General features: G+C 40.2%; 2 protein-coding genes across 9 annotated transcripts in view; both read left to right on the forward strand.

Moving 5' to 3' along the window:
• Positions 1-10,959, forward strand: part of sept6 (septin 6) — a 17,887-nt gene extending 6,928 nt beyond the window's left edge. The window contains exons 5-12 of one of the 7 annotated variants that reach the window (XR_004658291.1): positions 508-669; positions 2,908-3,004; positions 3,939-4,107; positions 4,352-4,484; positions 4,608-4,798; positions 5,796-5,848; positions 6,146-6,192; positions 7,428-8,710. Coding sequence is in view for 6 of the 7 variants with exons in the window: in XM_034884031.1 (XP_034739922.1) it covers positions 508-669; positions 2,908-3,004; positions 3,939-4,107; positions 4,352-4,484; positions 4,608-4,798; positions 9,106-9,130 (777 nt within the window). In the remaining variant the exon portion in view is untranslated. Of the gene's footprint in view, positions 1-507; positions 670-2,907; positions 3,005-3,938; positions 4,108-4,351; positions 4,485-4,607; positions 4,799-5,795; positions 5,849-6,145; positions 6,193-7,427; positions 8,711-9,105 lie in introns of those variants that run through there. The other 6 variants (XM_034884037.1, XM_034884036.1, XM_034884034.1 and 3 more) reach the window with 6 other exon arrangements.
• An 869-nt stretch (positions 10,960-11,828) lies between these two features.
• Positions 11,829-16,661, forward strand: nkrf (NFKB repressing factor). 2 transcript variants are annotated; one of them, XM_034884026.1, is made up of 3 exons: positions 11,829-12,310; positions 12,679-12,803; positions 13,280-16,661. In XM_034884026.1, the coding sequence occupies exons 2-3, from the start codon at positions 12,713-12,715 to the stop codon at positions 15,562-15,564; spliced, it is 2,376 nt and encodes a 791-aa protein (XP_034739917.1). In that variant the 5' UTR covers positions 11,829-12,310; positions 12,679-12,712; the 3' UTR covers positions 15,565-16,661. The 2 variants fall into 2 exon arrangements, with proteins under 2 accessions (XP_034739917.1, XP_034739916.1); XM_034884025.1 differs by lacking the exon at positions 11,829-12,310 and having other exon boundaries at positions 12,348-12,803.

The raw sequence follows: 16,661 nt of genomic DNA on the forward strand, positions 1-16,661 counted from the left end.
GCAGGAGATGGAAGCCTGCTTCTTCCTTTGCTGCCTTTAAGATTTGTTTTTATTTCTGTGGCTAAGAATGTGTAATTGTTTGTAATACACAAAGGCCTGGAGCTAGCGAGAGGTACTGTGATGGGTTGAAAAGAGCACAGTTTATTCAGTACCCTTTGCTTTACTTAATTATACTTTAAATCTGTGCTACAATCTTGGGCAACCAGAGATTGTAAGGGCCATAAAAAAAGGTTAAATGTGTATTTTATTTGGTTACTAAACCTGAATCTTGTTCAGCTGGAGTTACTACTTCTTAAAAAAACAGAATTATTTGATTTGCAATGTGTTTAATCTTTGGTCCTTTTTAAAAATACATCAACTCTTTTCCAGATTTGGACTACATAAATAGTGGTGAGTCAAGGTTGCCTCTGACAGGCAGCTGGTATTAAGCCGCATATCCGAAAGCATTGTCTGGCCCCTGTCATTGTGTCAGCCTACGTTAAATCTGTCCACGATCCTTAACTGCAGGTCAATATTATTCCAATCGTTGCCAAGTCGGACGCCATCTCCAAGAGCGAGCTGGCCAAGTTCAAAATCAAAATCACCAGTGAGCTGGTCAGCAACGGAGTGCAGATCTATCAGTTCCCCACTGACGACGAGTCTGTGGCAGAGATCAACTCCACCATGAACGTAAGGCTCACAACCAACTTTCTATCTACATCCCATTGCTTTTACACAGTTACTTAGTTCATATCATACCTCTTTCACACCATTGACCAGGATTGTCTGATCAGGGTTCAAACCTTATTTTAGAAATCCATTCCAAGCTAGTCAACATGGTTATATCCCTGGTCAAATGACCTGGGTCACAACCCTGGAGCAATGCACAACAGTTATCGTAAGTGCTAGAAATGGGCGAGGCTTTACACGTCATATTCAGTAAACAGCTTACATCATACACTCCAGCCCAGCTGTGTACCACAAGAACTAAGGTTGCAGCTACTTGAATCTGTCATTGTAGAGTAGGGAGAGAGAAATAAAGCATATCTCAGGATTGTTTTACAGTGATTAGATTCTAAAGCGCAAATAAATAACCATCAATCAGATGATCTGTGCAGACTGAATTCTTCTCCTCTGTACATTTATTGAAGCAGCTGGTCAAGGAAGTAGGTTACCCTAGTACCAATTTCTGACTATTTTAAGAAGAGGGAAAAACATTTCTCTTTGACATCACTAACATTAAATTTGGGTTTTGCTGTCACGACCCATTTTAAAGATTGACTGAGAGAACAAAAAGAGAGATTTGCTGAACCCAGCAGCCGCAGTTAACTGCAGGCTGGAGGCGTGTTACTGGAACTGCAGCGGTGCCGAGAGAATTAAAATCGAACCCATTGGCTGGGCTTTGCCTGTAAAACTCTAACACTAACCCTCTTGAAAGGTTGACTCGCGGAGTCAACTTTGGAGAGTGAACATCCGGCACTTCCTGCCAGCGGACTGAATAGGGAATGAATTGAACCGCTCTGCTTTTGAAGCTGCCTGTGAAAGCCTAACCTAAAGCACATTTAGACAAAATCTATCTCATTTCTAACCAATCATATCATTTTTCCCGCACCGGCTGTTAGCGACCCAGGTCATGTGCAATTCACATTGAAATCGCCTATCATCATACCCTGATCTAACCCACCTTGCAACCAGGTTGCAAAGCTGAGTAGATTTTGGAGAGTTAACCCATTCAAACACACAGACTACCAGGTCTTGCCCTGGGTGTGAAAGGGTTATAAGAGATGACGTGGAACATCATGTTGGTCACACTAAATCTTCCTTTAAACTTAAGGAAGTACAGTGGTATACACAACATTTTTCTTACTGGTAAGTGTTAACATAAGTTCTGTTATGCATTACCGGCATAAACGACATGTGATGTATAACACACAGGCTTGTCTGTGTCTGATCAGGCTGTCAGGAAGCCGCCCCATGTAGGGAGGAATGTGTTCAAAGCAGTACAGTCAGCCAGCTCACTCTGCAGGAAGCCTGCAGTGTGGGAAAGGGCCTGTGTTTACTGACCGATGAGCCAAGGCTCACTTAGCTGTTTATGAGGTCTGATCTTTGGCAATGCCTTAACTCTCAAACTGATTGTGTTATACCACTGTCTCACACCCACTCTGTTTGCTTTTTATATATTTTTTTATTTTTAAAGACTAATTTTTGGGCATTTCAGGCCTTTAGTGACAGGACAGATCAAGAAGTCAAAGAGGAGAGTGAGGGGGGGAAATGACATGCAGCAAAGGGCTGCAGATCGGAGCTATCAGGGCGCCCTGTTCTTTAAAAAAGTTTGTTTTTATTGAAGTTTTTTGACAACATATGACAAAAGAATTTGCCAAAGGAACTGTCCCAAAATGTCCAGTAGTATGCATACAAAACCAAACCAAGACCACTATAGACAAAATCAGTGCTTACGAACATACAACAATAAAAGTCAAATCAAATTGGATCGAGATTTTGCAAAAAGGGGCCCAATGATTCTTCTCATTAATGCTGATGTTTTGAATAATTAGTCCGCCGTTTCTCCAGGATCACTAAAATAAGTTCATGCAGCCAGTTTCTAAAACTTTGTGGATTTGATGTTTTCCACCACTGTTCTGATAAGAAGTCAAACATCCTCCTGTCCTTCTTGGTGTCAAAATGCTCTCAATGGTCAGAGAGAAAAAAGTGTTATATTCATTACCTAACCTAACTGATGTTAATCTATTTAGGAATGTATCCTTAAGCCCAGTTCAGGCCAAAGATTTGCGGCAGGACATTTTAGAATGTTGCAAGGAAAAGTTACAGCTGTCTGAACTGATGGTGTCGCCTGCGACTCACCTGGTCAAGTTGCCAGTGGCTGGTTTTATACCAGCATACCAACTTGCTTTCCCCTCTGCTCCACAGAGCCATTTGCCATTTGCTGTGGTGGGGAGCACAGAGGAAGTGAAGATTGGGAACAAGATGGTGAAGGCCCGGCAGTACCCCTGGGGGACGGTGCAGGGTAAGCCTAGGTCACATCCTGCACAGGAAATGAGAGCATGCTCCCTCTCGTCAGAGCTGCTGCAGCTACTCCCTCCCCCAATATTTCTCCTCTGCTCCAACAGCTGCTGCAAACATATCAATGTTGATAACATGTGTTATATAACCTCATTTGGCTTCAGCAACCTCTCTGCCATGACACAATATATATTAGAGCTGCAGCAACTCTCACAGATTTAGGAATGTCATGTCACCTCACTGATGTTTTGATTTGTTATTGACTTACTTGATCAATCCATAACAGAGTGGGTGTAATGTATTATAGATTACACTGATCTGCTTTTATCCTTTTTCGATTTTAGGGTGTCAACATTCACGTCCAGTGATCTGTGTTGAAATTGTAGCTCTTTTTCCATAACCCCCTGTGGTTAAATAGCAATACAATTTCTACACTGTTCACCCGATATGGACATAAACACCTTCAAACATCCCCAAAGCTGAAAGTCAGCACTTGAACCTCACAGTCATTGTTTTATTTGAATACAATGTGCTTGATTACAGCCAAAACAATGAAAAACATATTACTGTCCTTATGCTTACTAGCTGTACTGTATAATATTACCGTCCGGAAGCTTTATCTGACATTGGGTATGTTTACCACAGACTGTGCGTGCATGTGCACTCACATGATGTCTGTGGGGGTGTGGTGCTCAGTCGAATAACCAAATCAATGGATAGGCCACAGAACATGAACACTTTTCTGTTCTGACTGGGTCTGTGAAATACTCTCTCAAGTTCTAATACATCAGATTATTTTCTGTAAATAAATGTAAACGTTAATTGAAGCTAATGTTAATTGTTTCTGCGATTGTACACTTATTGCAAATTCCATAATCCATTATGAATATGTTGCCATCTAAGTAATACATTCATGTGTCACTGTGTGTCTCACACAGTCGAAAATGAGAATCACTGTGACTTCGTCAAGCTGCGAGAAATGCTGATCAGAGTGAACATGGAGGACCTGCGAGAGCAGACTCACACGCGTCATTATGAGCTCTATCGCCGCTGCAAACTGGAGGAGATGGGCTTCAAAGACACAGACCCAGACAGCAAGCCCTTCAGGTAGTAGACTGGAGACTGCTCTCATACCGCTGGAATTGTGATTTTTTTTTATTATATCGTTTTGCTACTCTCCTACATTGTTTTTTTTTCAATGATGCTATCTATTTCATTTTAGTGTTTTTCTGCATCCCATTCAAACCTTTTTACTCTTTTGCTAGACATCAGTTTGTGTCTGCATCTGGTGTGTTGGACAGTGCATAGTTCATTGAAATTTTTTTGTCCATTTTAATTTTTTTTGTGCCAGCCTTCAGGAAACATATGAAGCTAAGAGGAACGAGTTCATGGGTGAGCTGCAAAAGAAAGAAGAAGAAATGAGACAAATGTTTGTCCAAAGAGTCAAAGAGAAGGAGGCCGAGCTCAAAGAAGCAGAGAAAGAGGTGCAGTCAATAAACTCAGATCCAACACCATATAGAAACATGAAACGCATTGCTTGTTTAAGGAAGTTTCTGCTCTCGTCTAAAATGACACAAGGCATTGTTTCTTATGTCACCACCACACAGCTGCACGAGAAGTTTGACCGTCTGAAGAAGCTCCACCAGGATGAGAAAAAGAAACTGGAGGACAAGAAGAAGTCCTTGGACGACGAGCTCAACATGTTCAAACAAAAAAAGACTGCTGCAGAGCTTTTGCAGAACCAAGCCCAGCAGGCAGGGGGCTCCACTACACTCAAGAGGGACAAAGAGAGGAAAAAGTAAGTATTGTTCTCTTTCCTCCTGTGCCGTCCTTACGTCTATCATTACATCTGCCGATGCAGGAGACCACCTCCACTTCTATACAGATTTCAAAAGTCTGGATACTGTGAAGCTGGGAGCAACAAGGCCTCTTATTATTACAATGACATTTCAGGATGATAATCATTTGCCAAATGTTGTGCATTAGATTTTGCTGCTCGCAAGCAACATGTTTTAGTTGTATGCTGGTAAAAATGCAAACTCTTGAAGATTCATTCCACTTTGTGCACATGTGTGCTGCAGACAGAACTTAACATTTTCCTCTGTCCCACTAATATCAAGCTCTTAGTGATTTCTCTGTCAACACTCGTTGATAATTGTATGATTTAATGCGTATATTAGTTAAAGGCTCTAGCTAAGTCTCTCCTCTTTATTTCTGAGAGAGAGATGAATGCTCCAGTTCACCCTCCATATAATAACAGAGTATGTTCAGCACCGAATTCCATACTGACCAATCATTTATCACCCATTTGGAAAATAAAGAGGCGCAGAGAGGGGGAGTGACTGGTGACAATGACTCGCTGTCCTCATCTAAATAGTTGAAAAGTTGACAACTGTAAGAAATCATCATGATGACCTTAAATACTCTGGACAGATTTGTAAATGATTTTATTGCAACTCTTTTAACAAGTTCCATTAACGTTTAAAGGAAGTTGATAAATGAAATACTTAACAGTTAATAATTGTTTAATCAACTCACAGTGGCCACTCCTCTGGTTTTAAGGAATCTACAGTAGAATAAATTTCCACATTTGTTTTTCCTGGTATATCTGACAGTAATTGTTATTCTTTCCAAAGTTTATAGCAATAGTTTCATCAAATCATGAGTGTATGAGACTGTTCTTGTGCTTATGGCAGTTCTTTGAAGCCATATGTGTTCATGACGGTTATTGTGTGTTGTTGACGATTATGTTAGTCCCTTCATGTTGGTAATCAACTCCTGGTTTTGTGTTGAAGCTGATGTGATGCCGTGCCTGTTAGAAAAGGAAGAAGACCCTTGCACTGAGAAGGTTTATGTTGCTTTATTTTCTTCCCTTTTAATCTTTTTTTCTTCACAGCCAATTCTTCTCTTTATGAGCTCTGACTGGAAAGTTTCTCTTCCAAAAAGGGGCCACTGTGCGACTTTAGCTTTGTCTTTGGATCACTGATTAAAACCGGGTAGAGAGGTTTAAGTGTAAACAAGGGTTATCGTCAGTGTTTTCTTCAGTTCCTGGATGACACAATGATTGATTACTGCTTGTTATGTAGATGTGAATCTGTCCTGTGAGTGCATGTGTCACCTATGTTGCATCCATAATGTTTTCCAGTTAACTCCTCCCAACCTTGCTGCATGCTGCATGGGGCATCTTTTCTGGTAAGACACTACCGACAATCTAAAAATATAAATGAGGTTTCAAACTTTTGACAAATGAATACATGAATAAAAGATTACTGTAAAATGCAAGTCAGAATTAAATCATTAGCCAAATCAGAATTTAAGAAAACAATTGAACCAAACTGGACACTGGATTAACGGTCCTAAAAGTGGCACTGTTTCTACACCACAAAGTGTTTTTTGGAGATTGAATCCATTTTGCTGCTACATCTTTTTCCTTCATTGACTCTGACATTCTGCACCTGGCCTAAACAGAGAACAGACTGTGCACACCTTTCTGCTTCTCCACATTATAATTTATCTTTAATCAAATGAACTTTTGAAAGACATTGAAATTAGTATTTCAATTCTAATGCATTTAATTTGCTCCTTAAAGTCATTGGAATGTGTTACGATGTGCCAAATGGACACAGTAATTCACATATTTGCGTGTTGCAAGCCTACAGTATATCATTGGTAACATATGTGTCAATCATATCCTTGAGCTCGCAGTGTTTACCGTCCTTGTACCAGCTTCTAAATAAACCAGTTTATTAGCTCCTAACACACCCATTTGATATACTGCCCCATCTGCTTTCCTAAATCCACAACACTCCCTTTTTTGTGGCTCTCCGAAGTCCGTCCCTACCCGGCCCTGCAATCACACAAAGAGCCATTCAAAGCTGAACTGAGACTAACCGGCCACACCAGAGCAGCAGAACAGCCTCAGGGCCCATCTCTGTTTGTAGAGATGACATGTTTTGTTGATCTCACAGCCATATGACGACCCCCTCTGCCTCCCTTCCCTACTTGAGTGGATACAAAAGCCAAATCCAGAGAGAGATGTTGTTGAGACTCAACCACTGGGGAGGGTAGAAGTGAACAAAGACATCTGTCTCGCAATCTGTAAACTCCTCAAGCAGCCCAGGACTTTTGAAATAGATGAAAACAAGCTGCTGTTTCATGAGGAAGACTATTGGAAATAGTGTTTAAAGATCATAAAAAAATAAGAATAAAAAAGGCATTTATTTTTCTGATCGCGAGAAATAGATTACTGGTCTTTCACCCTAACTTCTGTACACTCAAACCTTTTGAGTTGCCTTGAAAGCACGATCTCCTCTAAATGCTAGCTGGTCACTAATGTTCATGTGATGTCACCTATGTGTAACATTGTGTGTCGTGATGATGTTTTAACTCAAAAGAAAGCAATAACAGCCCTTCTCTCTCATTTCCAGCTTAGGATTCCTGTAGAAAAAGTGCTTCCTTGTGGCCATCCTGCTGTGAATGAGTTTCCACCCCATCATCTTTTTACAGTACCCTTTCCCCACCCTCACCCAACCCCCATAATTCAACCCTCCACCAGCCCCCCTGCTCTCTGGAAGACGCTGGGCATTGCTGTCAGTTTGACATCACTTGTTTTTTTATTTTTTTTGCTGAATGATGCTTGTATGTTATATGGTTTGTACAAGCAATTATTCAGCTTGCTTTTTATACAAATTTACAAATGAATGCATTCCATGTGTGTTTTATATTGAGTGATTAATTGCATGATGGAGTGAGCTTTTAAAAAAAAAATATTAACATACATGACTACTGTTGTGGTGGGCAGAAATGTGTTGAGGGTAAAGTGAAACATCAGATGCTGGCACCTGAGTATGTATGTGTTCAAACATCTGCAGTAGATTACAGAGAAGAAAGTATTAAGAGAGTTGAGGACTAATGTGAGGATGGATTAATTAAGTTAATGATCTATCTTCAGATTAGAGGACAGTAATGAATACGTTGCGTTTCCTGTGACAGCTTCACAATAAAGGCCACCCTGTGTTTTGCCAGTTGAACACTTTTAAAGTGAAGCCGCAGCAGTGGGAAAGTAGTTGTAACTTAATACAGCTCTGATCCAGCTGTAAACAGTGAAGTTTATATCAATATGATAAAATTACAGTAATGCTGGATTGCATGCATGCATCTTGTTCTGCTGAGCATGTGGAAGGGCCAAATGAATCAACATTGGGAATGGCAGACCCCGCCAATAACAATTTAGACTATAATTACAGAATGTAATAATATTCAATGACCGTTGCAGACTATAAATAATAACAGGAGGATTTGATTTCATGAAATTCACTGATTATTACCTCAACCATACAGACTTGAATTTGAGACTTTTTTTGGTATTTATGTCCCTTTGCCGATGCTGTTTCACTTTAGCCAGATGCATGAGTAGTTGTTAGCCTAATCTCTTTGCCACTTCTCCCATACCTCATTCATTGTCATGCATAATGTGCATACTTATATTAGCTTTCACATTTGCACTTTTTTATACACAAATGTGATGTTTTTTAAAAAGTATATATTAATGTTGTCAGTGCAATTGTAACTTTCTTTTTATTTTATTTACTATTAAGGCACATTTGAAAGTAATCATGATGTCCTGCGTGGACCAGTGTTTGTATCAGTGTTACACATAAAATAAATATTCTCTCAAAAGAAAATAAAGGCCAATTTTTCAACAAATATTTCAACTGTGGCCATAATCATTGTGTGTAACAAATATTGCTGTAAATTAGGAGATTAGATGAAAGTTTTAACTCCACGTGGGTATGCTTGATTGCATGACAAAGCATCTCAGTTGATTGTTGTTAATTAGAGCCATTTATAAGATAAGTGAATGAATGTTGATGCTGATAAGTGTAACTTTGATCTCATCAGTTATTCCTTGTTTTTTCACCACTTCAGGGTCTAAGATTGCTTGTATTTTCTAATGAAATGAATGAAAATTGTCTAGGATTCACGACATTGCTGCACAAAACCCTTTCCAGATGATATAACGGTCAAAACACATGAAGACAAAGAGCCAGTTCCCCCTCCTAATCCTCAGCTCACTGGTCTGTGTGGTTTCACTTTCCTTTGCAGTAATCCCTGGCTCTGCACTGAGTAGGTCCTCAGCCCTCAAGCTTTGCTAAGAGACCAACCTTTGTGGGTACTGAGTACCTCAAATGTGACGAGAGGCTTTGTGGACCAGATCCTTCAGGGTTTCTAAATCATTACCTGTTCTGCTATAATATTGATTCATGTGTATCTGTGTTTCACCGAAGCTTTAACCTCACCCTCAGCATTCTAATTCTAGCTTTTGGTTGGCCTATGCTTATGTTCATGTATGCACTGTTTTGTTTTTGTTTTTGCTGTGACTAACACCTTTTTCACTTGATGGAGATTATATGTGAACTTCTTCATTTTTCACATTTGGATAGTTACTAAAGAAGATTTCTCACATAAATTAACCACGGACAAGATGACAACCAATGTGGTTTGGATTTGAATCAAGTCACAGTTTAAAAAGCATGCAGCATCATCAGTGGCACAATATAATCTTGTAATTTTGTGCTTAATGTGTTGTTTGAACAACTACGCTTTATGATTATCAAACCTTTATCTATTTTCTACCTGATATCAGATGCACTCCTAAATCTCTAGCTTGACTCATGTTTTTGGAAATGTTTCTGCTTTGCCAACTCTCTAACCGCTTGCTTTCTCTCTCTCTTTGTCTCTTTAGCTTCTTTTAATCTGTCTTGACCACCTGAAGAGGGGATTGCAGCTTCAGCAAGAATTTAGCGCCCTTTACCTCATCCTGTTTTTTCTTGCTGTATCCACCCTTTTTTATTCTCCCCCCCCATTGCATCTTCTTTTGTTAAACATGGCCTTATGTGGACTCGCATGGTATTTCTGACCACCTATTGAAGTTCTAAACCCATGCAGGTTGGGAACCGGGCACAGTTTATTATGTCTTAATGTATATAAAGAGACTCTTGTAGTTATTAGAATTCGTCAGCTGGGGTTCACACACATTTACATAACTAAAAGATTAACTCATTATTTGATCTTCACTGGAAACAAAATTGCAATGACTTGCACTATGCACTCATCTTTTCAATAGGATTCTTAATACAATGTGCACATTAAGGTAAAACGCTACTGACACGTCAAGGCTTGCTGATTAAAAACAAACTAATGAAGCCCTTAATGCACTGTGTAATGTGTTAAGAATATCATGAGTAGTCATGTTGTTTTCTTAAATCTAGTTCAGTCTGAAATGAAAATCTCCTTATTCCTACATAAGATTCTAACATTAAGAGACATACACCTGCAAAAGACAAAGCAATATTTCTACTTAGCACTTCATTTGATGGTACCCATGTTTACATCTAACTGTTGAATACCGTCGAGGTCGCATGTAATGGCCTTTTATTACACATTGTGCTTTAATATTCACCAGCCTATTCTATATTTTCTGCATGCATCTTTTTTATTTAATTACCGCTGTGATTTTTGACCTGCTTGTTTTATCCCTAATAATTCAATTTTGCAGTCTATTTCAAATTCATTGCTGTTTTCTTCAAATGGTGCACATTATTAACGTATATTTGCTCTGTCCTATGATTTTAGCTTCCTTTTTTGCCAAATAGTAGTATAAGATGGAGTTGAACAGAATCCCAGATAGGAGTATTAAACAGGATACTCATGCATTTGTATAATTTATAAGGATATATTTTGTGAATTGAAGTGGAGACTTGTTGTTTATTACCCACTATCTTTTGATGTGACTCTGAGTGTAAAGTAACATTTTGGTGTCAGAAAATGACATACATTTTTGTAGTATCAATCATCACCTCTTGTAGTCAAAAACTCTCCCACACTGCAAATAACTAAATATGTTACTTTAGTTTGATTCCATTGATGTACATTTTCAATAAAAAAAATTATCCAAACTTATTAAGCTTTTCTTTTATTTACAGTATTGTAGGTTTATGGGGACAATTGCACTGCAGTTTTATGGGCTGTAAAACTGCTGATATGACCAAAATCACTTAAAATAGCCTATGAGTATGAAAACTGTGAGGCGTGATCAGCAGAGAGACCTGGAAAAAAATGACAGCACAGAGTAGTTTAGGCTTTATTAATTTACAGCATTCACATTTAGCACAAAAAGATACAACTTGATGGGCACACAAGAGAAAAAACTGATTAACATTTCTGCATGCAGTTTAACTTGTAAATTATTCTAAGCCTTGGATTCATTGTACAAATGCAGTGCAGTAAAGACACACAATATAATATTTCTTTGCTCGTTATTAAACATAATGGGGACAAAACCCGGGTCAAACTATAGCAGATGGTGGATTGTAATAAAATATAGCCTATTCAAGTATTGTACCCAAATACAACTTATACACATTAAAAACGTTTAAAAATGAATTTGCAATAATTAACTATACAATTAACTGCTACCAATACACAGTATATGGCAATAATAGATATGTTAGCTAATACCATGTTGCAAACTAAGGTGGATAAAGTGACTAAATGGGCTTCACACTATGTTAATAAAGCATCACTGGAAATAGATAATGAAGTGTTAGACAATACTTTTTCATACTCTGTGTACTTCTCTTGTGTGACTACTCTGTTTTAGGGAAACTCTGCAGTGACTTACATACTTTATCTCAAATGAATAAGATGATGCATATTTCTCCTGTAATGTGTGTGTTTATTTTCACTTTTTTTGTTTATTTTTTACATTCGTGGATCACATGGACACATATTGACGTAAAGGGACGGCAGCAGGCCTTGCTTGATAAGAACTGTTCAGCGGCAAAGCATTGTGGGTCGGTGCGGTGACAGACGCCATGATTTTCTCGACTTGAGCTGGACCAGAAAATGGATGCTTCCTGCTAGTTAGTTGAATGGCTAGCTCCAGAAGGTTTTTGGTCAGCATCTTAAACCACCTGTCTCGGAAATTACACTTAAAGGATACAGGCCTACATGTCCGTTTCCTTTAAATACGAGCTGAATCTGACATAAGCTATATATAAGCAGGCTGTTGCTACTAAAGTGGAGCTGGGTTAGCTAGAGGCTAGCACGAGCTAGCTGGCTAATGCTAGCTAGCAGTCACCACCGGGTTGCCAATGTTAGTTAGTTAGTTAGTTAGCTAGCAAGCTAGCTAGCTAGCTAAAAGAGGCTAGCACGAATATAATATCTGGCTGATAATACAAATAACTGCACTGTCACTTATTTGGCCGAAGGACAGAGATATAAATCGGAACAAAGGCTACACCTTAAGGTAGGAATATAACACTGCTAACTAGTCGCACATTTAAATGTTGATAACAAAAATGTCCAACATGTTCGCTTGTTGAGAAATGCAACCTGTCGGCCTACTGCGTCACTTTGTCAGTGCCTTGTGTTGGTACGAAATGCAGCTGTTTGTCTCCGTTAACATCATATACTACATTTATAGTTGTGCAATATATTGTCCACATACTTTGTTTTTGTGTTCAGTCACTGCATGCTGCTGGCAGGTTGTGTTTGTTTTCCAGGGAATGTGTGAGCCCCTATAGGCATCATGGAGTATTAGCTCAGTATGTTCAGTGTTTGTATATTTCGTCTATTCATGTTATGGCCAAGTCACATCTTCGGCCTCAATAACAGGTATGGCCTGGATTTGATTTGGACGGCGCTGGTGATGGCAGAAGGGATTGACACTGGCGAAATGCCCTCCTTTGACCCAAATCCAAGTTCTGAAGCAAAAAAGAGACCGACTTCTTCTGATGGCAGTGAGTGTTAATCTGGGTTGATTGGTCTGCGTTTGTGTTCAAAAGTTTCCATTTCCATGTTGTTAGCTGTTTGTGATTCACTTTTATATTTGTATATCCATATATGCCCAAATATGTCTTATATATTGTTATAGCTACTTAGACATGAAAAGTTAATTCATTGAGAATAAAGGCTGATTTGCTAATTTTGGGTAAAATCCAAACTGCATAGCCCGACACATTATCATGTATCTCTGTCTCCTCTGTAAGTGCTGAGGAGGCAAGTGGTGACCCCCAAAGGCCCATTTGATTTGTCTTTGTCTCTTTCAGAAATTTAACCATTAAGTCCTGTCACAACATCCTATTTGAAGAAGTGAATGAAGTCACATTTACAAGCCAAGGCTTTTACACTTACCTTGTTGTGCCCAATTCCATTCATTCAAGTAAATTGGGCATCCTTTTTGTTTTTTTGTTTACCAATTGTCATGTTATTGCAGGAGACGAGCCCATGAGGAAAATGCCTGTGTCAAAATTTGGTTCCAGGCCTCGATTCGAGCCTGTACACTTTGTCAGTGGTGGAAGCAGCGGAGGAACTGGTGCTGATGAGAAGGAGAATGAAAAGGAGCGCAGGAGGAGTGAGTCGTACGGTGCAAGGCAGTGGGACTCTGAACACTCATCCTACAGTGGAACCAGCAGAGAGCAGGGCTCCTCCTCCCTGAGGCCTGCTTTTGACAGAGCGCCATCGCACAGTTTGAACTCTTGGGGTTCCCATAGAGATAGAGACCGAGATACTTTTTCAGGTAGTACAGGTGGGTTGGGATATGGAGGACGTGGGTCCACTTCAAACTTTATGGCAAAAACACAGCAGGACTACTCAGCAAAGTATGAAGCCCACCCCTCTCGAACTCTGGATTCTTATTCACAGCCCCACAGATACAATGGATATGGGGGTGGGAGCAGATCAGGAGGCTGGGATTCGGGACGTCAAGGTTTGGGGTTCAGTCATCAGGACCGGCCGTCATCAAGCAGGCCATTCAGCAGAGTCTACAACAGCCCAGGCAGGAGCAGTCCCAGTCTCACCACTTCTCAGCCGGGCTTCTCCTTGCAGCCTATTGCTATATCTCAGCCAATTTTAGATGAGAAGCAAAGGCTGATTTCCTGTGTAGCATCTGCATTGGCTGTTGCTTTTAGGGACCCCGTGTTCATGACTGGAAGTGAATCGCCAAATTATAATTTTATGTTGAGCCGCAGTATTCAGGCCTGCAAGACTAATCCTGAGTATATATATGTCAACCTAAAGGACATTCCCCAGGCTGATCTACCGAAGAACAGGAAAGTACCAACAGACGGTTACGCCTGTGAACTGAGATGCCAGGGTGTGTATCTTGCTACCGGATACTCTGGTAGTAAAAATGGAGCCAGGGACCGGGCCTCTGAGCAGGCTGTAAAACTCTTCCTGAAAACAGTTGAGGTCCGTGTGGTGCAGCGCAAATACAGACACTCGTTAGTCAATGACATAGTTGTGTGCCAGATGCACAGCCCAACCCCAAGCTTTTTACCTGCACTCCGAAACCCAGATGATAAACCGACACCAAGCTCTAAGGGCCAATACGAGCCTGATAAACGTAAGCACTGGACAGAGTTTGTAGTTATGGACAACGCTCATGATGCCATTTGCATACTCAACAATTCCGCGGCTTTTAATCGCATGAAGATAGACTATAAGTTTGAGCTGCTTCCCAACAACATTGCTTGGCTGTGCAGTGTTTTCCTGCAGGATGAGCTTGTGGCACAGGCAACAGGTACCAAAAAGAGCTCAAAGCATGCAGCAGCAGAAGACGCAGTGAGGAAACTTCGCATGAATCAGGCACAACGACAGCAGCAGCTGCAGCAACATCAGCAACTACAACAACAGCTACAACAACCGCAACAACAGCAACAGTCACAGTACTCCAGAGGAACTAATATGTCAGATTCTGGTGGACGCTTTGTTCAACAGGTTGGCAAAAAAAAGCATCTGAGCGAGTTGGTCATCCTCGAAAACTCTGACAATGCAATCTGTATCATTAATGACACAGCTCAGTTCAATAAAGTGACAGCTGATTACAAGTTCACAGTTCTGCCTGATCATCGCTGGAGGTGTGAAGTTTACTTGGAAGGACAGTACGTAGCAGCAGGAATTGGTCCCAAGAAAATAGTGAAGCACATTGCAGCAAATGAGGCCTTAGCCACCTTGAGACAGACACATGCTGTGGTCAAATCCAACCTAAGAAAGGAGGGGAATAGCGATGCCATATCCCGATCCCAGATCCTGGCTCACTCTGGTGAGGAGGCCATAAGGCAGGAGATTAAGGAAGACAACATCGGAAACCAGCTGCTCCGCAAGATGGGCTGGAAAGGAGGTGGTCTTGGCCGAGATGGGGAAGGCATTGCTGAACCAATCAGAGTGAAGGAACAGTTCTCCAGGGAAGGGTTGGGTATGGACATGGACAAAGCTGGAAACCAGCTCAGCAAACGGGATATTGAGGACATCATTCGTAACTACGCCAGTTCAGACCGTCAGGATGATCTTCGCTTCTCCACTGACCTCACCAACGATGAACGCAAGCAGATCCACCAGATATCTCAGAAATACGGCCTACGGAGCAAGTCATACGGACAAGGGCGGCAACGGTTCCTTGTGGTCAGTCGCAAAGTACACAAAGACCAGCTCATTGGTCAGCTTTTACAGGAGGGACAGGTGGGACGATATGAACTTGTTAAACCACAGGCCTCTCACTGATTTGCATGCATTGCAAAATAACAAAATCATTGGACATCCACTTGGACTTCAGTAAAAATCACACTCAAGTGTAACTGCTCTGTTTATACTTGTGTGTGACCAACTTACAATACATTAATAAAAGAGAATTAGTTCAGGATCACCTGTGGTTTCTGCATTCCTTTGCCATCAAATGTGCTTTAGCTTTAGCAGGGGATAATTTAGGACACGTGATTTGTCTTTTGTGGTCTCCTGCCATTCCACGTGTTATTTGTTTCACTTTTGCACAAGCGTGTTTGGTAATTTGTGGAATCAGGTCTTGACGTTACATGTATTTTTACTTAAAAATGACGTTTTTGTCACCAAAATGTTCCTGGCTATTTAAGGAGCCTGGTAGAACATGCAGCTTTTCCCTGCTTGTTTAACGCTGTTGACAGTTGAGAGGCATCAACACAAAAAAAAGCTAGGTGAACATATCAGTCTCACTGTAGCAATACATTTCTATCTCTCTACCAGCAATGCTGTTTGCTTTTTTAACACCAATCATTTTACAAATACACAAGCTGCAACCATAATCAGAAATCTTCACATGGAAACTGTAAGCTGTGATCTCTGTCTGTGTTGGTTTATGTGAGTACAGTTAACTTGTCTGCTTGTGTTCACAGCTGTTAAATAAATTTTAACTGATAATCAGATGAGTATTTTTGTACTGAGTTAAAAAGGTGCAAAGACAATTGATGTATATTTATTTTATTTACAAGAAAATGTACAGTTTGTTACATGGGTTACCAGTGCCACGTTTTATAATCTGAAAACTGTTTTTAAACAGCCTATTATGTCAGCTGATGTAAGATTGTAAAATAGCATAGAAATGTTCTCACACAGCCTTTAAATGTCATTATGAAACAGTTTCCAGAAAGGGTACTAAATTAATTGTTTCTATGTTGAAGAGGGACATGTATATATATTCACCAATATCTAGAGCGTTTTATAGTCAAAGGCATGGCTTTACAAGAACAGTTGAGAGAAAAATGACCCCCAAAGGCATCTGTTGTTGACAACTTGTTAGAGGGATGGATGTCCATGCCAGTTTAATGTTCTATCCCTCTGAAAGGCTT

This window comes from Etheostoma cragini, chromosome 10 (genome assembly GCF_013103735.1).
Source record: "Etheostoma cragini isolate CJK2018 chromosome 10, CSU_Ecrag_1.0, whole genome shotgun sequence".
NCBI classification, from domain to species: Eukaryota; Metazoa; Chordata; class Actinopteri; order Perciformes; family Percidae; genus Etheostoma; species Etheostoma cragini.

Coding starts and splice junctions, on each gene's coding strand:
- nkrf (XM_034884025.1), top strand. CDS start 12,611: ATGTTCAGTGTTTGTATATTTCGTCTATTCATGTTATGGCCAAGTCAC. Junction 12,804..13,279: donor ACCGACTTCTTCTGATGGCA/GTGAGTGTTAAT, acceptor ATGTTATTGCAG/GAGACGAGCCCATGAGGAAA.